Source organism: Rhyacophila brunnea, unplaced genomic scaffold, assembly GCF_057557595.1.
Source record: "Rhyacophila brunnea isolate RB1 unplaced genomic scaffold, BYU_Rbru_1.0 scaffold_21, whole genome shotgun sequence".
Taxonomy (NCBI): domain Eukaryota; kingdom Metazoa; phylum Arthropoda; class Insecta; order Trichoptera; family Rhyacophilidae; genus Rhyacophila; species Rhyacophila brunnea.
The window spans coordinates 7935280-7958905 of record NW_028232871.1 but is presented as its reverse complement, the minus strand read 5'-3'; the positions used below and the strand labels follow the sequence as shown (position 1 = coordinate 7958905).

The following is a 23626-nucleotide window of genomic DNA, read 5'->3' as shown; positions in this document are numbered from 1 at the left end:
TAGTGACACATATAATTGTTTTGCAATTATTCATTTAAATTATTATTATTCACTTTATTGTGTCTTCTTGTAGTTATAATAGTATGTAATAGGCGGCGTTTTTACAAGTGCTGCCCTGATAAATTAATCTCAAACATCACAAGTGTGAATCTTGCTACAAGTTCATGTGCATTAGTTTTACACGCAGTATTTTCTAATAAAACATTACATAATAAGTCATAGCATACCGCAATAGTGTCTTCCCACTTCACCAAGAATATACTGTAATAGTTATTATAAAAATCTACTTATATTATTATATTGTTTAGAATACTAGATTATTATTTTTATTGTAAAGTCATCACTCAACTGCGTTCAATCAGCATTTAATATAAATTTAATACATTAATAATAACACAGTCGCTTAACTATCGAGGGATCTTCTCTGAAATACGATTTTAATAAAGGCAAACTGCACGCACTGACTTTGAATAAATGCACCGACATCTTTTGTTATATATTATGTCCTTGGTACTAGTGAATAATGAAACATACATATTAACAAAATGAAGATAATATACTTGCGCACACTTTTAAATAGTTTTCGAACCCTAGACAGGTTGGTTAAGAAAACTATTTAAAAAAAATCAGGGGTTAAATTCTGTCTGAAAATGAGAATACAAATAGATTACGTAGGTAGATACATTTCAAATACTAAAAAATGTGAATTATTTTAAGTCGGGTATACGTACAAGCTTTTGAAAAAAGCTTACCAATTTTGTCTCTTTTTCAATTTCGACGAAATAAATATAACAATCGAGCAATACAAAGTACATTTATAGGTAGGTTGTAAAAAAATATATATTTTATTATTTCAGTCCCTGTTTGACGAATGTTTTTTTTTAAATACAAGAAGCTTTTCTAAAATTCGAATATTATGGAGTATTTTATTATCAAATGTATTTTATTCATTCAGTTAAAAATAACATACGAAGGTAACTCGATTAATTTAATATATAAATAATCTTTATGACTTGTAATTAATTTATTAAAGCCAGTAATGGTTATCGTCTATCTTTTTGATGCATATAATATCAGTACTGAGTGATTGATGTTTAAGATTAATGAAAGCTTAGATTTACGTGACAATCGTGGTAAAATTTAATTTATTGTGAAATTCATAATAATTGCTTAGAATTTACTGCTATAGAGTATTAATTCAATTCAATTCATTTATTTTAAATATTGTGGGCATTAAAAATTATAAGTTTAAAACGTTCATAACATGACTTTTAGATACAACTAAATATTATTAAAACAATATTAGGTACATAATAAAAGAGATAGATTCTACAGTATAAATGTGTAAATACAAAAAATTATATAGGTACAAGGAATTACACCGGATGAGTTAAGCAGACCCTATTTTAAGAATTTATAAAATAACGTCCACCTATATTCATCCTCACGTAGATGGAATATATCAATATCCGAAGCGATTTGGTTGAACAGAGTTATTGCCCTCCCAATTGGCATCACCAATGGCAGGTTAGTTCTGCTCCTCGGGAGAACAAACAACCGATGCTCCCGATTTCTAAGATAGTTATCAGGGACACACAAGTCAATACTACCAAGAATGGCAGAGTTCTCATTCACACCACGTATAAGTCGAAAAAAATACGTGGCCAAATATTGATATCTTCTAGCACTTAAACTACAGTATGTAAGCATACCTAAGATAATGTCAGTTGGATAAAGCCACGGATAGTATCCATATAACCTCAAATAGAGGAGTCTCAAAAATTTGTTTTGAACTCGCTCCACCATAAGGTCATATTTCAACTGATGCGGGGCCCAAACAATCGACCCACTCTCTAGCCGGCTTCTCACTAAGGAATAATAAAGAATTTTTAATACAGTAACATCTGAAAAGACCCGGGAAGTACGCAAGACGAAGCCCAACATTTGTAGCGCCTTTTTACAAATGATAGCAATATGACCACTAAATGACAGCTTACTGTCAAACGTTATGCCAAGATCCCTTACAGATGGTATTCGCAAAAATAATACTCGCGAGGCTCTGGTAAACGATAAAATATTGCATTTTTTAATATTGAAGTCCAGTTTGTTACGCCTGCCCCAATCTAATATATTATTTATATCAAGCTGGAGTTGACGACAATCGTCCAAGGTGACAACTTCCATGAAGAGTTTCAGGTCATCAGCGAACAACAAAAACATAGATTAATTATTTACGTTCGTCAAAGAACCTATATTATGGAAAATAGTCAAAATTCTTTAATATATACATAAACCCTAATATTATTCTTAACAATAAAAAGTATTATTTACTCCAACTTATAATGCAGGAAAGCTTAGAAGAAACAGGAACAGAAGTGTAGGATGAAGGAGATTTTCTTTGCTATGTAACCTCCATAAGTGGCTCAATGTTAAAGGCGTTGGAGGTCTGATATGACTGGTTTTCCAGGATATGAAGGTGTAGGAACTGCAAGTTGGTTGCTTACCTTCGATAGAATATGGCATCAAAAGAAAAGGTAAATATTTATATACAAAATTTCTAATTATCTATGTAAAAAATAAAAAAGGTAGATTTATATATACTGTAACCTCAAGACTAAAGTCATTTTCCAATAGACGGAGAGCCACAAAACGAGATATCTAAGGGAGACGTCAGTGTCTTTAAAAAAACAAAGTTTTTAACGTCAAATTAGTTTATTTATATGAAGATTTCACATACCAATAAAAAATATTGAAATTATGATTTAAAACAGTTTTATTTAAGAATACAGAAAGGGAGGCTCAGGATAAGAAATTGTAGCCGTCGAAGAGAGAGATGGCAGAGCTTCTGCACGATTACATAGTAAATTTAAAATAGAAAGGTTTCACTCATTCAAGTGACAGCTGAGTGGAGCACAACCATTTTGTTTTATCAAGGCGGGCTTAACGGCACATATGGTAATCCAAGAAAAGCTTTTTTAATCGATAGTAAAATATATGATATTTAAAAATTCAAATCTCCAATTTTTTGTCATATTAAATCCCAAAAATAATGCCTAAGAACAGTTAAAAATGGGATGAGGTTTTATTAATAATTTTGTTATCACCCCAGATTGCATATTGTACATTAAAAAAAATAGTAATACGTTTATAGTTTGACCGAAATTTTAAAAGGTATGGTGGAAATAAATGCGGAAATAAAATTATTAATGAAAAAGAAAAACTTAAATATTCATTCAGAATTGACATTTAAATATAACCACGACTTATCGTGATGAATGAATGAATGAAAGAGGTCGATTTCATTTGAAAATTTGTAAGGCAAACACGAATCAATGTAGAGATACAATGAACCCGGCCCGGTTAAAATTTTGACGAAAACTTCCCAAAACGGAATCGCAGAACCAATAATTGAGTTGTAACAGTCTGGAGGTCCCTTGTGGACACAAAGTTAAAAGGATAAGCCTTGCCAATTAGTCTTGACTGGGCTGGCCATATTTTACTGAGACATAACCGGGATATTTATTTACAAGTCAGTATTTATTTTATTACATTGATACAGGTCCCAAAAGACTCGTTCAATTATAATGATTGTGTTTTGCTAATATATTATTATTGTTTATCAATTAGTTTAAACCTCAGAGTGAAAATATAAGTAGAGGGTGACTATTGTTCGGCAAAATAAAATCGTGTTGCTCTCGTGTAACGCGCAGTAGAACCTCAATTTTTTTACAATGAAATTTTATACCATCATGCCGATTCTCAGTATGACTACCTAATTTAAACATAACATAGTTAAACATAAATTATGTTCTACCAAATTAAGTAAAAATAATTACCATTAATTTTATATTCAACACAAAGACAATAAATTTCAGTAACACGTGCTTGCAGTTTTTATTAAATAATATAATCATTCAAATCAATATTTACCGGCGACGCTTCCAAGCAATATTTTATTCAGCCGTAGAAATATAGTGCATACAGATTCAAGTCCCGTCGGGTGTCGTATTTTTTTCTGCTAAAAGATTTTGTCTAGTATATATATGCATGAGCATTCTCTGTACCTACTGAGTAGCATGACGATGATAATTACAAGATAAAAAGAGCTTTTTATATACAACGTTTTTAAATTTTCTGTTGAATCATATAAACTTGACTTGACTAGCTTAAACGATCAAAAAAAATTGTACTTGATAGAAATAATACTGAAATGTCATTTTGATATTCATATTGATTTCCATAGTAACGCATGTATATATTAATAATTTAGTTGCTAGGACTCCAGACCCCTAGTAACCAATAATAGTGGATTGGATTACGGATTTCTTTTCCGAAATAACTTTTCATACAAAACAGAATTAACTAAAAATGAATTCAATTCTATTTAAAGATGGCTAAAAGTATTAAAAAAATGCATTGGCATCGTGTTCTGATATATTCTAAAAGTTTCAAATATCTAGCTAGTCGGAAAGTTAGTTAAAAATCGATTGCAAGATTTTTACCGGATAAACAACCACCGGACAAATAAGAATACGACCTAATAAAAACGTTGTAATAATATAACGTTATAGTGATGAGTATAAAATTGAGATTCTACTTTTGTCATATGCAATGAAAACTGCTTCATACATACGGATTATTGCTTTTAAGTACCATATTTAAAATTTAAACCACGGTAATTAGGCACAATATCAATGCTTTACATTATATAGCATCATACCACAGTTTCTAGTTACAAATTTAGTTTTCACATTGTTTGATTAACTATTTATTAAATTTGGTTTTAGTTGGTTATTTGCAGTTTGTGAAAGTACCTACAACAAAAAAATGCAATCTAAACAAATGAGTTTGTCCCAACTTAAAGCGGACGCGTGATCACACTAGTCTCAGCGCTTTACTAAAAGCAAGAAAACGAGAAATTTTCCCTCTCAAAGGAGAAAGCAAAACCATATATTTACACGGAATAATTCCATCTTATTACATATTTACTTTGAAAATATGAATATAGCGCTTATAATGCGGCAGGGGGTGATTTCACCCTTCCTCCTACCCCGCCACCATGTTTCTTCATTAAATCTTTCGAGTTTCCCTGAAATGTTCAGCGAGCAAAGTGGAATCGCGCAAAATGAGGGATAGACAATTTATGGCTATTCGAACATGAGACATTGTCAGCCTGATACATTTGGTTATATTATTATGTTAATTGTGCGTAGTACATTTCACCATACCATAGTTTACCATGAGCTCTCCTATTGGAAAGAAATGACCACATAGCATTGACATCGAAAAAATAACGCGTTTTTCGTGAAGCATTTCAAAAAGTAATGTTCAAATTGTATTAGATTCAATAAGAACATTCATTTTACATAAATAATTGGTATCAAATATCTGCTAATAATGACGGTCTCATTATTAACAGATATTTATAGACTTGATACTTACGAACACATACTTGTTTAACTACTTTTGAATAGTTCAGAATTGTATATAATTACTATTATTAATAATGATACATTACGATATGATTTTATTTCTGATTTACTTATCTACGTAATCTCTTCTGTTGTTCTCATACAGTGGTACCAAAAGGTACTAAATGCCCGCAGGGCTACCCTAAAACCCGCTGGATAGACGAACTCACAAAGTTCGATAGATATACATGGCAGCAAAGAACTATGGACCGAGAAGAGTGAAGGGAGCTAGGGGAGCCCTTCATCCACCAGTGGATCGACTCCGGCTGATGATGATGAATTAGTTTATACTGACAATTATTATTAAGCATACCTACTCATATGATTTCTAATTTATTATGGCATTATTTATAGTGCATTATAGGGTATGGGACAACTGGACGCCGCACTGTTGTAGACGCGTAAACAGAACGTGGACGACGAATTTTAATCAGTTTCTATCTACTACTTAGTAGTTTTAGTTCATTTTACTCTTAATATCATGTGTTTTTATTGCGGATTGAGAATTATCATGCCTAAGGCTATATATAAATATAAAAAATTGTTTTTTCGTTGGAACTTAAACAAATGCACGATTAAATCATTATTTACGCGTGCATATTTAAATTCTGACGAACTACTAAATCATAATATAATAATTTAAATATAAATAATAATATTAAATATGTATTTTAAAGTACGTATAAGTACCTAACGTCTATTTATTTTCGAATTGCGTGGCGTCCAGTTATCCCGGCGCCTAATCATAAATCCTAAACCCTGCATTATAGTGTTGTAGTGACCTATGTTTGCATGTTGTAGTCAGAGTCTCTAAAACTATTCAAATTGAATAATATAATACCTACTTACTAAAATTAATTATAATTTTATTCAAATTACGAGTAGGTACTTTAAATACATAAGTCGATTTTTTTTTTAAATATTGATTTCGATTCAAGATGGCTCTGCACTCAAACTGTTGCCAATCCCTTATATAAATCGTTTTAGGACCAACATAATTTAACGTTTTAATCGTTTAAGATCCGTAAAATGAACGACTTGCTGTTTCGTTATATTTTAAACTTAATTGATATCGATTTCAATTCAGTAGCTTTGTCAGTGTTTTCTTTCATAATATCATTGACAGATTATGGTTTAGCTTTAGGTACCTAGTACTGGGTTCGAAAGGAAAAGAGAGATAAGTCTAAAATCATTATTTTTGATAGGTACATAATTTAAAAGAATGTTGTTTATTGGACAATTGTGTTTGTGAATTATATTTATGTGTTATATTCACTACCTAATTCACTCAAGTGAGTCGACTGTCTATTATATTATAATATTATGTTTAATTTGGGAGACTTACTAATTTGTCAGTATCTATTTTTTAGCACTTAGTTATATTATGTTATAAATTATAAAAGATTATACGTAGATACCTACTGGACAAATGCAGTTATACAGTGGTACAGAAGGGACACCTTAATCATCATAAAATAATATATTAGTAACAAAAAAATGTCTAATTACCAAGGTTACCTCAGTAGTACCTTAGTACTTAAAGAATTAAAAATTGGCCATTTTAAAAATTATTGTAAAAAGATAAATTATATAAATCACGCTATAAGTGAGATATAAAATAATATGTGGACTTTATATGGATAATGAATTGATTATTATAATTCATACATTATACATAACTAGCATAACTGAGTAAAAAGCAGAAGTAGTACTAGTATAATAGTAAGTAATAAATAATTAATAATATAAAACTTGTCTCGAATGGTTATCAAATGTATGGAAAAATATGTACAGATAACTGTGTGACTTCTTAAATTAGTATTTTTTATTTAGATAATAATAATTATAATACCGTATATTCATACACTGTAAAAATCCCACAAACAAACCGTAAATAAATAAATGAATTGCCATTGCGAGCTACTTTAACCCTTAGTCTGGAGTAGTTTACTGGTTGACTCATGCAATTTGATGCAGTCAGGGTTCCAAGATTGATGGGGGAAGATAGTCGTGAGAGGAAAACGACTATGTCTTGCGCATGTCGAGTTTACACATCTCTTATCTCAACCGACATCCGACTGGCTGGGGATTTCATTCGTAAAATCATGTTTCGAGATAAGCTTAATGACATTGTAATAAACTGACAAGGAACAATTTTTTAGTAAGGAGTATAATGTTATATTATACCGACAATTGGTAAATATATTTTCGACGTTAGTTCACCCTTACAGGTATTAAAATAGATTTTTTGTTTATCGTAATTGCATTATTGTAGGTAGGTTCTATAAAAGTCTAAATTGTGTTTTATTGACCTTCATTTACTATTAAAATATTGAATGACAGTTTTAAAATAAGTGATAAATTAAATAATATTTTTGCAGTACCTATAGCTCAGCATTACTAAAATTACGTATATAATGGATTACTAACATTTTAACTAACACCCTTTCTAGACAGCCAATTTATTAAATAAAACGTATGATTTTGTGCATAATACAATTTAACCACAATAAGAATTACTTTAATTTGATTAAATACTCGTACATACCACATTATTACGATCAGTTAAAAATGTTAATTTTAGCAGAATAAGCCTCTCTTAAACAAAATTAAATTTAAAAAAAAGTAATCAAAAAATTACTTTGGATAAGATTAATTTATTAAATATATTTCAAATTATGTACCTATAATATAGCAGTAGCGAAGGGTGGAGGTAGACTATTAAAATCCGTTATAAATAGTGCACATTAAACTTTGTTAGTCATACATATTTGTTTTTATTGAACTAAAACTACAATAATTTACAGATGGTATTGGTTAGTTTTAAAAATGAACCAACAATATGTGCAATATGTATTCTTAATCCAATGAAAACAAATAAGTACCTATGAATGAAAAGGAGTGCACAATTTTATCGTATCGCCCAAAATAGACCAAAACTATTATGGTTTGATTTAGGTAGGGTTTAATTGGTTTTTTTAAACTAACCAACACCATCTGTAAATTATTGTAGTCTTGTTTCAATGAAAACAAATACGTATGGCTGACAAAGTTTAATGATCACCATTTATGGCGGATCTTAACAGCCTACCTCCACCCTTCTCCACTGCTATTTATAGTAATATCTATATACTTACATAAAAATAGACGGTCTCAGTCGATATCAAACCTTTCAACCAAGCAGTTCACAAATAATCTCTGAAATAATCGTTTCTTGCATACTGAGTTTGTTCGCAATAGACAGACAACTACTATCAAAATAATAAAACCATACTATCATGTGGTATTAAAATAGACGTGAAACAATAAACAACCATAAAAACAGTTCTGTGTTTATTAATCAATTATGTATCCATATAAAAAATAAACTCAATAGTTGGACGTTACACCAAATTAAAATATAAAATGGAATAACGAACAGCATTAAAATTTTAACTTTGCTACTTTTTTTAAAAAGGGTTATAATCCACACAATATTCACTTATACTTGTCTTATTATACTCAATAGAAATCATAAGTTTAGTATGTAATATGTGACTTCCATCTATAAACGAAATCATTTATAGTTTTTTTAACTATCGAAGTGGATAGCGAAGACTTTTCGAATGATTTAATGTTTTTTTTTTACGACTGATTTGAGATGAAAACTTTGAATTTTTATTACATTAGCGGTTTTTAAAACCGAATACCTGATTTTGTTAGGCAGTTATTTTTTAATGATTCAATTTTACGATGGCGATCATTAAATGGACTTCATTATGTCATCTTAGGGAGTGTTAATAACTCTGTCTTATTTTTCTTTCAGATAAAAATAGATTGAAATAACCTGTGCGCGCATAACTTTACTTGTCATTTGGTTTGTGGAAGTGGATGAAATTGTCTGGTACACTATTTTGATAATTTAAGAAATATTTTATATGTATTTTTTACATGTTACATGTTGACATATTATATTTAATGTACCTATACATTTAGCATTAATAATAACGGCATATAAATCACTATTTTGTTTTAAATGTAAGTATCGTATATGCGAAGTAAAATGTGTTCAAGTGATATTTTTAAGTTAAAGAAGGTAGGTATTTATTTGGTTAGATTATTTAGAATGTTTTTTTCTACTTTCGTGACAGAATAGTATCTAACTATCTTCCGGAGGATGGTTAATGATAAATATACGAAGAAATTAATCGACTCGAAAAAGGACCGTCCGACATCTAACTCATCCGTTTTTTTCTTTAATTTTTCTTCTTTATTCCATTAGATCACTTTTCGTGATTTAAAGTGATTTCAAAATAAAGGACGATAGAGGGTTATTTTTAAAATAAAATACAATATTATAAATGACACCGTGCTCAAATAAAAGACTGTCTTAAATAAACCGCATCTAATATTTTAAGGACAAGTCGTGTCCCAATTTGCAAGATTAGGAACCTGCACGACATAACTATTTTATTATTTATTTCTTTCGTAAAAATATTTTCACTAACGCCCTAATGAAAAACTAAAAAAATATGGAATAATATTCATTCTACTAGATTTTTGGAAAGGAAAAATTCAAAAAAAAATAATACCCGATAAGTATACAACTCGCTTACGCCATTTTGTGTAACAAACCCCTTGATATTTTTATTCTTGTTCGATAGCGTTATAGTCAAAATCAGTCCCTACGCATCTATTCTATACACAAGACTGCTATCAGCAGCTATCGACGGTAGTTTTCATAATTTGTATCCAAGTATTATAATTAATTCTTATAATAAGTTAGTTGTAATTGTTACAATACGCGCTATGTTTTAACAGCACCTATCTTTGCTGTGCTAACTTTTAAACCAAGTTTTGACTGTTTGTAACAATTATAATACCTTAAGGTTATATCTCAGCTGAGGCATGGTCTAAAAAGATCATGATTAGGCGATGCGCGGATTGCGGTTCGCGGGTGCAAATGACGCGAACTGAACGAAATATAATTTGTCATTAAAATTCAACAAGCGTCCTTTTTATGTTATGTTTATTATTATAGTTGTAACAATAATAGTATATTGATTAACATGTTTTCTTTTTCAAGTACCTACATGCGGAACGTTTTTAAGTCATCTTTACACGATTTAAGAATATATTCATCCGACTCCATCACAAAAGAAATTGACGTGCGAACAGGTCGAATATCCCTCTCTAAATGGCAACGCGGCTGAAATTTCGTTCCACATAGTGTTGAAAATTATTTGCCGTTTCACTTATATATGCTCTTATTACAAAATATGATAAACAACCCTTGGCAGCCACCGACAGCAGCCAATATAGCAGTCTTGTGTATAGAACAGATGCACTGATCTCCTTAATTAACCGCCTCCATTACACTCGGTTCTCCGCTCCTTTTCTCGTAACTTCGATTTCTATTATGAATATTAATAATATAGCAGGTTGCTATTATACTCTGTTTAGAATTATCGAAGCATTTAATACAAATAGTATTGAACAAAATAGTAAGCGATTCTAAAAATGTTTATCTACCTGACTCATCTGGTGTATTTTTTCCCGAGTCACTTCCTCGATTGAATCGATCAGTTTCGCTCGCCTCCAAATGTTAATGACCCCCGCGTTTTAATCATTAAAAGTTTTCGGTAGCCATTTTAAAATGTTCCTAAGCAAACTTTACGGTGGAAATTCATTAATTCGAGCGATCCTCAAAGTGTTTGTCATCGCGGCTGTGTGCAGCGTGAAATTTAATTCGCGACAGAGATTAACGTTTGGCTCATTTAAATTCGACCATGTCATTGGAATACCGGCAAAATTCACAACTTAAGCAAATAAAAAAAACCAACATTTTTAACAATCTTTATCTCCACACAGAAATAATTCGATTAAATTCTTAGTATATAATATATTATAATATAATGATACAAGTACAAATAATAATATAATGCTGCCCAATTGTAAACAAGTAGTAAGTCCGTCATATTACAATTTTTATTAATTTGTATTATAGACCCACGGTGGCTGAACGGCAGCGAATCGGCCTATAAATCCGGTTTGAATCCTGGTTTCGTCAAAAATTCACGTCATATTGTTTTTCAACTTAATTGTTTTGCTGGGACCTAATAGGTTGAGCAAGTCGCAAACATATAGAAGTTTTACCCAACTCTACAACTGATCTTATTGTCTATGCTCATCTTTAGAGCATAGACAATAACGAGACGGAAACGTTAGTTGTCAAGAGAACTTAAAAAATGTAGACATTACGAGACACTCGTCCATTATAGTATCATTATAAATCTGTACGTGTAGATCATAGATTAATTATACTTATGTGCATCTTGCCATTTAATATCACCAGAAGTGTAATAATTGTGCTTTATTAAAATTTAAAAAAAACTATAAATGCTTACGCGAGTTTCCTCTTGTAAAGATTCACATAATATCACATCGATCCATCTAAACGCAATCTAGCTGAACATATTATAATATTAATGGTGGTAGTTGACAAACACAACAACTACACTCCGCTATAAACATCCAGTCCTCGTAAAATACAAAAATCGGTTAATACATCCTCCACTCTGTGCAGGTCTATATATAATGATCTTCTTAGTATTGTGCATGGTAAATAATATAATATATATATATATTTGTTTGTAAAATGAAAGCAATGCATTTAAAATAAATGATGCATATTTGTGATCATGGATATTGCGTCACGTAAAACGTTGTTTATCAATATTTATTATTGTTTGATACAAAACGATGACACAGTGCGTTAGGTAAATGGTTAATTTTATTACTGTATAACCAATTATTAATGTGTTTATTTAATACGTTTTGTATTTTATAAAACAGTATTTTCAGAATGTGAACATACAAGAGATAGAAGAATGATTGTTTGAAAGTAATTAATTAACTTATTGTTTCAAGTATTATGTTATTTTATTCTAGTACCTCACTACCTACAACACTCAAATCAATTAGAATTTAAATTTAAATTAAATTAAATATTACCTGATGTACCCTAGACCGATAGTATTATTCGCACATGTTTTTATTCAAGAATGACGTAAATATCTATGAGCAGGAATATTTAGAAGGACTCTATTATTCTTCAGATACTGAGTCTACAGGTAATGAAATCATTTGTTGTTATGAAAATATACATGTTTATTGAAGTTATACTTCTATAGGCGCGTTTGGAAAATCACATCAGAGTGTATTTTTGGCGTGTGACATGACATGTAACACCTAATTTATTTTTTCACGCAAAAATAAACGCACTCCGATTGGATTCGAACCACCAATTGTTCGGTTATCAGCCGAACGCACTACCTTTACGCCACAGTATGATATTGCAATCGTGACGATTATACAGTATAATAATATTATAGTTTGAAATTGTTCCGTTGCCTAGGCAGTGAATTTATTATACAGTATAATATTATAGTTTAGAATTGTTCCGTTGCCTAGGCAGCGAATTTATTATTGTCGGTCATTTGCAATTCCTTACGTAAATAAACTATTAAAAGTCATAGTGGCAGTTGTTACTTTAAAAATAAAAACAACGATAAATAATTATATAATTTAGTAATATAAGTTTAAGTGTATAGAAATATATTTAGCGGTTTTTCTTGAGTGTGTTATTAAACAGGATACTTAAGGTTGTACCTCAGTTGAGGCACGGTCTAAAAAGATCGTGGCTAGGCGATACGCGGATTGCGGGTCGCGGGTGCAAATGACGCATGCCAAACGAAATACAATTTGCCATATAAATCCAACATACGTCCATTTTATGTTGTGTTTATTGTTCTACTAGTAGGACTGGCTTTGCCACAAACTCTCGAGTAAGACGTACATCGTGTAGCTCCCGGGTCTTTTGTGCTTTAAAAATCGAAAAGTCATCCGATTTTGAAAAAAAAAAGGTTTCTCTGTTTTGGCTCATGAATGTCAACCTGGTGATACAAAACTTTTCCGAGAGATTCCTCCGGAAAGCCGTAAAGCCGGAAAATCTTTTTGAATGTTAGTTTTTTGATAAAGTGTCGCGAGAAAGTGTTTCAGAAAAGTCGGTTTTTGCTCCCAGGCGTCGACGGGAGCCCCCTTGCATTCGAAGTCGTCGGAAAGTTTTGGGAAAATCTCAAGGTTCTTCGTGAATCGAGTGAAAAACCATTTTTTTTTGTCTTTTTTGTGCTATTTGTGACATTGTGAAGGCCCCCTTTGGGCTATAGTGATAAATTGTTTGTGGGATACAGGCGTATGTGCCCTCAACGTTTTGGTGTTTGTCCGAAGAAATTCGGTTCAGACCAACCGATTCTAGCTCCAAAAAACCATAATTTGTATTGTACCATTCCCCGAACACGTGCAAATTATTCATGTTTTGATTTGAACGATTTCCAGAACTTTCTCGAATGATCTGGAAGAATCGAATTTCGAAATCCGCATAGCAATTACACTTAACTGCAAATCCTTCTAGAAGTTTCTCGAAACTACTGGAGCAAATCGAAAACTTCGAGGGACTTTTTTATTAATAATATTACTTGCATATATATTTTAAGTTTAAATTTAATTTAGATTATTTTATTGAATTGAATATTATCATTTACCTAGTTTCTTTAATAAAGAATATATATTTTATATATATTTTTTAGAAATATTTTTTAATTTTTTTTTATAATTCTAAAAAAGGATTTTTTAAATGGTTTTTTAATATTTTTTTTAAATAACATTTTTTTTTTCTTTAAATATTTTTTTCAATAATTTGAAAAAATATATAATTTTTTTTTTAATTTTAAATTTTTTTTTTTTTTTTACTTTTTCTTTTACTTTAGTCATTTACTTATGCCACTTATCTTATATATATATATTATATAATAAGCTTCTCCACAGCAACTCCACAAGAAAAGCAACGGCATGGGAAAACCTGCAGTCGATCCGCCCCCGGGAGGGGATAAGCCAATAGTTCCCGAGGACTGGTACAATACGCAATCCGACCCCTCCTCCGAGGACTCTGACACAGATGCAGTGCTTGACACCACCAAATCCGAAAAGGAAACGGTGAGAACTAGGGCGGAGGCTGCCACAAAGGCGAAAATCCTTGCTCGAAAGGCTGCGGATCTGAAAGCGGAAAAAATCCTAGCAGAAGCTGCCGTGAAAGCCAAAGCATCCGAACGCCAAGCGGCCACAGAAAGAAAAGAGAAGGAAGAGGCGGCAGCCACCAAGGCCAACAAGAAGGTCAAAAAGGTCAGGAAGGAAAGACGTTCCCTGGCTGAGGAAATACCACAGGACTCCGAGGAAACCCCGAGGCCAAACGCCAAGAATCCAAAGAGCGTTGCCCCTCCCGGGGATAGGATAGCCGACTCGGATGTTACGGACTCACAAAACGGGGCTACTAAGGTTGCTCAAGCAATCCAAAGAGTGAAAGAATTACTCACCGGCGACGGAAATATCCCCGCATCGACAATTAAGGCGATAACAATGGAACTGGAGGCAGTCGTCGCGGAGACTTGGTCTCTCGCAATCAAGCTTGAATCCAGCAAAGCCATACTGGAAGATCGTGCCTCCTACATAAACGCGGTTGCCGCTGCCACTGGTGACGCAGTCAGTGAAGGAACCAAGTATTCTTGGAGCGACGTCACTCGAAAAGGCGCCAAGCCGGTCAGACAGACTTCTCCGGAATGGCCAATTGTGCCACCAACAACCGCCGCAAGGCCCGGCGTGTTCTTTTTTCCTACACAAGAAGGAATGGAGTCTCCGGCCACTAAAGAAGTCGTCAAGAAAGCCATCGTGCCCGCGGAACTAAAAGTCCAAATAACGGGCTTGAGAATGGTACGTGGAGGTGGGGTAATCATTCACCCCAGAACCGAGGAAGAGGCCAAACGACTGGCCGCCGCTCCTGGTCTAAAGGAGGCCGGTCTCCGGGCTGAAATCGCAGGAAAAAGGCTCCCGCGGATAATTGTATTCAACGTGCCGGTCAAGACGACGGAGGACGACCTTAAGGAAGCCATTAAGGCCAACACTCAAGAGGTCACGGGTCTCCCCTTGGAGGCATACCGCCATGTTAAACTGAGCCACAGGGCAGGCCCCAGAATCGGAAAATGTCACATGGTGATATCAGTCCCGGCAAAGGTGAGGGAAGCGCTCATCAATGACGGGCGCATATATATGGGATGGGAATCCTTCCCAACCAAAGACTTTTGTGGCGTCGTCAAGTGCACAAGGTGTCACTTATACGGCCACATGGCAAAGAATTGTTCGGCGAGAAGCGCCACATGCGGCCATTGCACCGAGGAAGGACACGATAGGGCTGAATGCCCTAATATTAAGGCCCCCGGAAAGTGCCCGGCCTGCGCCAGGCACAAGAAGCCGCATCAACATGCAGCGATCGACCCTGATTGCCCAGCGCGCAAGTACGCAATGGCACAGGAGCGGAACCGAACGGATTATTCGATTCAATGATTCGGTTCGGTCAGTTAAATGCGGGCAAAGGGAAGGCTATAACGGCGGAGCTGATCAAGACGGTTCGGGAAATGGACATCGATTTGGTCCTGGTGCAGGAGCCTTACTCCTACGGCCCCAACCTGGGTTTCAGTGGGGGTCGGGTAATGCACCACGGCCTGGGGTCCATGGCCTGCATCTTCGTTGCGAATCCTACCCTAGTGGTGCTACACCTTGCCCACTTGTCGAGCGAACTCTTTGCCGTAGCGGAGGTCTCCGACCGATCGGGGAACTCCATTGTGGTGGTCTCTTCTTACTTTAAATTCAGCGTAAACATCCTGAAATGCGTCGAGCAGCTCGATAAAATTCTGGTTGCATGCCGCGGCAAACAGATTATAGTGGGAGCGGACGTCAACGTTCAATCATGGCTGTGGGCCCCCCGGGGGCCGCGGTCTGGCCGGGACAATCCGGCGCCCCTCGAGGAACTCGTGGCAACTCACGACCTGACGGTGCTGAATAACTCTAATGGTCCAGCCACATTCTCTACCAACAATGGGGAATCTCACATTGATGTCACTTTGATATCCAATGGTTCTGCCGGACGCGTCGTGAACTGGACTGTCCATTTGGAAGCGTCAGCAAGCGACCACCGTCTGATCACGTTCGCCTACAGGACCGAGAGGGGCCACGCGTCTCTCGCTCCACTTGTGAGCGAGTCACTGCCGAGGCGTTTCAGGACCAAGGGAACCGACTGGGTACGTTTTGACCGCGAGTTTGCTGAGGGTCTGGACAGGATGGCCTCGCGCCCTCCGCCAAAGGACATGCACGCTGCGGCTGAGGACCTCACGAATCTCATTATTGAAAAAGCGGAGGGCACTATCGGAAGGACGACCCCGAGACCGCCGAACCTCGCACCCTGGTGGAAGCCGAGACTGACAAGACTGAGAGACACGATGAGGAGGGCCAGAAGGGCCTTACAAGCAGCGCGAAGATCGCTGGAGGGGCCGCTGCACGCGGACCATCCGCTTGCGGTCACCTACAGGACCACTAGACTCAAGTTCAAAAAGGCAATCAGTAAGGCTAAGAAGGTGCACTGGAGAGAGTTCGTCACTGAAATGGGTGGCAATGATCCGTGGGGCCCCCCCTTCCGCGTGATGAAGCTTGGCCTACGGCCCGGAAAAGTCATGTCGGCGGTACGGCGCCCCGACGGATCGTTCACCAATAGCTCTGAAGAGTCCGCCACAGTCCTGTTGGATGCTCTTATCCCGCAGGACAACGAGTCGCTCGACATTGACAACGACCGATTTCAGCAGCTTCGCGTCTATGCGCTGCTCCCCTTAAACACTCCGCGATCCGCAGCCACTACCATGTCCGAGCTAGGGATCCTGTTTGCCAGCCTCCCGATTGGCAAAGCCCCGGGGCTTGACTGCATAGATAACGCGCTAGCGAGAAGGGCGTGGTCTCTTGCCTCACACGAGATCACGCAACTCTACAAAGAATGCATGAGTAGTGGCATATTCCCCGACTGCTGGAAAAAGGGTCATCTCACGGTGATCCCCAAAGCCGGCAGTCGCCCTCCTTGTGACCCGAAAGCGTATAGACCGATTACGCTCCTTCCCGTCTTCGGGAAGATATTGGAAAGATTGATAAACAGCAGGATTGAGTCCCACCTGTCGGAAAACTGTCCAATCTCGCAAAGACAATTTGGGTTTAGACCCGGAAAGTCCACCGAGGATGCGATTCGCTTTGTGATCGATTCTGTGGAGAGCTCTGGCAAGGACCTCGTTGCCGGGATTTTTCTCGACATAGCGGGCGCGTTTGATACTGCGTGGTGGCCCTTGGTTCTGGCAAAGCTTAGGCTGAAACAGATCCCCGGGGACCTCTTTGCCTTAGTTCAAAGCTACTTCAGCAATAGGGAGATAACCTACGACTCCGGCCCCAGCCTGATTCACAGGAGGACCACCATGGGGTGTCCTCAGGGCTCCGTCCTGGGACCCCTACTGTGGAACATTCTGTTTGACGACGTTCTGTCCCTGCCACTGCCTCCGGGCTGCACGCTCGTTGCGTACGCCGACGACTTGCTCCTGCTTGTTGGGGCGACCAGCCGACCGGCACTTGAGCGTGCAGCCACGGACGCCTTGGGCAGAATCCTTAATTGGGGGTTGCTGAACAAGCTGACCTTTGCCCCGAGCAAAACGGAAGCTGTCCTCCTCAGGGGTAGTTCTCGGGTCAACATAACTCGACGGCCGCCCACGGTTCGTTTTGGCCAGACCTCAGTGCGTTTCTCCGAAAGGGTTACGTATCTGGGAGTAATTCTTGATGACAAGCTGTCTTTCGTTCACCACGCCAAGACGGCCGTCTCTAAGGCCAATTCGGCCTATCAGAGAATGGCCCGAATGGCGGGCAGCAATTGGGGACTTAAGCCTAGAGCCCTTAAGGTTGCATACGGCGCAATTTTCATGGGAATTGCCGGTTACGCCTCCAGCATTTGGCATTCTCGAGTAAACTCCTTAACTCTCGTGAGACGCGCACTATTAAGCGGGCAGCGACTTGCGCTGATCTCGCTTACCAAAGCCTACCGCACAACTTCTACTGACGCGCTTGCCGTACTCGCGGGGGTGCTACCCCTCGATCTGCACGTCCAAGTCAGAGGATCGATCACCCTCCTCTTGAGGGGGATCAGCACAATACTCGCCGGTGTCCATCTGACACCACCGCAGAGATCCGAGGACGTTCCTTACAGGAAGACTGTAAGTGACATTGTGTACAAGACCGCATTTGCGGCATGGCAGGCGAGGTGGACCGCCTCCCCCAAGGGGCGGCACACTTACCGTTTTTTTCCAGACGTATTCTGCAGGCACCAAACTAGAAGACTCCAACCTTCGCACTGGATTAGCCAGTTCCTCACCGGCCATGGCAACTTCGCCGCCAGACTCCACGAGTTTGGCTTGATAGTAGATGGGCCGGGTTGTACCTGCGGGCATGACCACCAAGATGTTGAACACATCCTCTGGGATTGCCCGCTTATGGAATTCGAACGAGCGGAGCTGTTTGCCAGGGTCCGTCCTCACACGGGCCCAATTGGTCATGGAGATCTGGTAGCAACCGAGGCCAACTTTGCGGCATTTGAGAAATTTGCAGCGTCGTATGGGGAGCGGGATAGTCCCGACTCTTCTGTAGACTCATCCATTTCAATTCGTGACACTCAGTATGCGGGTACACAAAGCGCTTAACGTCAGCGGACAGCAGAGCCAGTCCAAAAACAAACATTTTCTTTCTTAACTTTCTTCTTTCAGCACTACGGTGCATGGTTGCAGCATCAGTCCCGTGCGGCTCCGTCTCGGGACGGAATGAGCACTTAAAATCACTTCTTTCAGACACGTTTAAAGCGTCATAGAAAGCGGCCGTGCATATCCACGGTTGTGCATATATGACGGGTGGTGGTGGGCACTATTTTGTTCTACTAGTAACAATAATAATATATTCATTGAAATGTTTTCTTTTTAAAGTAAATGGGTAACGTTTTTAGTCACCTTTACACGAATTAAGAATTAACACGCCCGTCGCAAACCACGAAACAAAGTGACGTGTTTCCAGCTCGAGGTTCTCTCTCAGAATGCGAGCGAGTCCAAAATTTCGTCGCGCCTATAGTTGAAAATTATTTGCCGTTTTACCTTAAGAGCTAGTCGAAAAATCTAGATTATCATTAGTTTGTTTTTGTTTTGTTACGCCAAAGAAGTATAACTTCTAATGCGCGTACAAAGTACACACACCGATTTTTTTTGTTGAGTTTCTCTTTAAAAAAAAATGTCAAGTAACTACACATAAACACAATGTTACACGTTTTCAGTAATCATACGAAACGTGACAGAATAAATAAAATATGACGATAAACTAAAAAATATTTAATCCTTTTGTAACTAACGTGCTGTACAAATACAATAAAAACATAACGACATTAATAATAATTATAACTTTACACCCCTTTTCGGTAGCAATTACGTACGGAGAGGTTAGCATCGTATTTGTTTTATTTAGCGCGAGATAAGAGTCAAATAATAAATACGGAAGGGCAAGGGAGTTATAAAAGTTTAAGGTTTTGTGTGCTTGCCCTTCTCCCTACTAAGTAAGTACAAACTTTAAAGTCTTAGCGCTTAGTATTATCTAGCGTCGATGTCAAACGACCGAATTTATATTTCGTTATCGTAATTAATGTATACTGTATCAATTCGTCACCCAGTTCTAACTTATCTTACGGTTCGATTTGTAAGTTTTGAATAATCTAGTTTCAAGCTTGAATACAAAACATAATATACGATTAGTATATTGCAGTGGTGAATGGTGACTTTTGGAAAGAGTAAGGCTGCATAGATCAGAGAAAAAAGGCACACTTGTCAGGTATACTTACGGGAAATAAGAAGATAAAACGATATTACTACTGATGAATAATATGTACACACTAATGACATCGATACACTGTTTCGATTAACTTTCAAAAGATCACTAATAACATAAAATTGAGAGAATAGTATATATTATGTATTTTTCATCAAACGTTTACACATCAAAAATCTCTAATTATATTATTATTAATCATTTTATGTGCATTATAATATCATGTCCAAAGGTTTTACGATTCGTCTTTGGAGCCTATCGTACTTGATACATTCTAGTAGATGGGCTGAGGTCTATGAGGTATAAAGTCTACACCAAAAAATCTGCACAATACTGCGTTATATACTTATAATATTGGCAAATTAAATTATATTTGTAGAATAAAACATAACCAAGATATTATTTAAATACGTTAATATGTAATTAAAAAATATTTTTCTTAATTAAGAAATATGCTTTAAATTTAAATAATGGAAAATATGGAATCTTCACCACTGGTATATTGAACCAAGAGGCTTCTTTGACTGCGACCTGTTTTTATATCGCCTTTTTTTCTCGGAGTGCACATTTCAGTTCCTTAACATTTTGAAAGACATCTGCAAGCTGAACATGTTTTTAAGAAAAAAAAATGACTCAATATCAATGAAGGTTCATCATTATTTAACAACGTAATGTAACATAACATGACGTAAAATGTGAATGCAAAATTCAATTACGGTAAGTTATTAATACTTAAAGACCGATAAATGTGTCGCTAGATTTCAAAATCAGCCAAGTCCATAATAGATGAATAAGAGAGAAAAACAGCTTTTTGTTTTCTCAAAAAATACACAGTCACAGGGTGAAAGTTTATATTATTTCGAGTATAGAATATTTAAAATTAATAAATTCCACATTGTGATAATACAGAAATGTTAGAAAGCAGTAGTTCTTCAGCAATTCAAAAAAAAATACCCATAGGTGGATTTTGAAATAAAGCGACACAAATAGCTCTGCTGACATTTTTAGTTTGGAAATGACTTTTTGATTATAATCTATTTAACTTAAGAAGGTAGAATCGTGTCTTTACCACCCTATTAACTATATACTATACCTATATGTTAAAATTAAACAGTTTCTAACAGCGAATAGTATTTTTAAACTTAAAGGAATTTTTTGACTTAACCAGATTTATCATTTTATAAATAATTATCATTTTTGTGTTAGACCTTTTTTACGTTAAATTTTAGGGGCCAGAGTGCTGTGTAAAAGTCAGAATGAGAATAATTTAGAGTATATTTGCGAGCTTAGCATATATATAATCGGTAGACGTTAGAAGAAAAACGTGTACCTACCTATGTCATTATGATAACTTGGATTTTCTCATTTTATTAATTAACATAAAATATATTAATACTTACCATAAAAGACTAGTCTTGTAAAGTCATCGTGGTTATAGGCACTTTTTGCATATTATTTTGTCAACAAACCCTTTTCATTAAATTTAACAGATTAGAGTTAAATATGTTTGGTAAATTATTCAATGGGGTTTATAAGAGAATCGTCCAAGATTTAACTTCAACTATGAATTTTTATTATGGAATTATAGATTGGTTTTACATGGCTGAAATAACGATAACAACCGATGAAAAACATGGGGATATATAAAATCATTTTATGGAATACAAAATTATTCTTTTCTCTAATTATTTTAGCGCGTTTAGAACTTGTAATACATGAAACTGCATAAGTACACGTAGAAATATGTAGACTTATCGATTTTTTAAATATACCTTTCATATTATATTGTAGTACTAATTATTATTACATACCTAATTAATTTATTAATTTGGTTTGAAGAACTGACAACGAATATTTATTTTTTAAAAGGTTCATTAACCCATAATTTACAAAGACTACAGTCAGAATTGTGATGTCGAATTTTATTAATGTCGCTGCAACTCTTGCTTGCATTTAAGAGTCCTTCGTGACCAAACGGGTCTTATTTATAACTCCCTCTAACGAAGACACCGAATAACTAAGTATGCTTAATTAAGAAATTGAGAACTTCGCCGGCAATACTTGTATCAAAGTTATTTGCGATACGGATGGGAAAGAAGACACACAATCAATTCTCATTGAGCTCTGCCCGAAATATTTTTTTTTTATTATATATTTTATAAATATATTAAAAAGTACATTATCATGTAGTTATAAGAAATCGGCTTTAACATGTATATCATTGTGCAAGTGTTTAAGTAGTTTTTGTAAAAACTGTGATCATGCTACTCAAAGTAGTTTGAACACTTGACTTGTTCCCTTTTTTTTTTAATAAATGTGTACTTAGTGTGGTTAGTGGTTATCGTTTTTTCATTTATTCACCTACTTATATATGCAACCTACACTGTTTCTGGATTAACCATAATACTAAAACTAATGTCATATGCATAGATATAGTAAAGAAACCAATCTGGGTGATTCTATACAAAAATGCTACTAAATAAAATAATTGAAGCCAAGGAGGATCCTAAGAATCGATAATTTTGAACACATTGCACTACCGGCAATTTTTAATTTTTCAAATGGGACGAACCGTTCTACGACCATGCCGATGGCATGGTACAATTATTGCATTTTCAATCAATCCCTGATTCGGTCTTGGTTTTATTGAAGAACTCAGAACAATTTTTGGTGGGTTATAAGAAAAAAAATTAAAACCTCAATAAAAAATGACTACTAATATCGCCTGGCAACATCGACATTTAATATATCTTTGTGACCAAATGAAAATCAAAATCAAATGGAATAACGTTCATTAATGATATAAATAATTAACTATTTTTTTTATTCAACGAATACACTATATCTAAGAATGTAGGTACTTAATATTCTAAGTATTCAACATACATAATTTTGAAAACACAACTTAGAATATTACATTCTTAAATCTTGTGAATTATTTGTTGAATAAAAAAAAATGTTAATTAAAAATTATTTATTAGCAAGTTCAAGTAAGTTACAACACAACATATCTTGGAGTAATTCGTAACGTTGGTTAGTAATCAAAGTTATACCTACTTTGATTTAAAGTACAAAAGCCGATAATCAATGTAGTTCAATTTTGAAAATCGCTTCAGAGAGTATTATAAGAGCCGTTAGTTAAAATTTGTCGCAATTAAGTACGGCGCCTTTAGCTTTGTGGTCAATGTGCACGGGCGCGAAACCCAAGAGATGCAGGTTCGATTCCTGCAGGGTGTCTTACTTTTTTCAAAAAGATTTTTTCTATTGGTTATAATACATTTTCTCAGAAGTGTTTTCAAAATTGTGTAATAATGTTAAATAGACGTTCATTACGATTTGATACAGAT

General features: G+C 35.6%; 2 protein-coding genes across 2 annotated transcripts in view; one reads left to right on the top strand and one right to left on the bottom strand.

Annotated features, from left to right (window-relative positions):
- The window catches only part of Sema2a (Semaphorin 2a), a 515286-nt gene that overhangs the window by 468919 nt on the left and 22741 nt on the right, over positions 1–23626 (bottom strand). The window lies entirely within an intron of this gene.
- Positions 13638–16325, top strand: LOC147070657 (uncharacterized). The gene is made up of 2 exons (XM_085949082.1): positions 13638–13786; positions 14326–16325. Exon 2 carries the CDS (start codon positions 14361–14363, stop codon positions 15903–15905), a length of 1545 nt encoding a protein of 514 aa, XP_085805208.1. The 5' UTR covers positions 13638–13786; positions 14326–14360; the 3' UTR covers positions 15906–16325.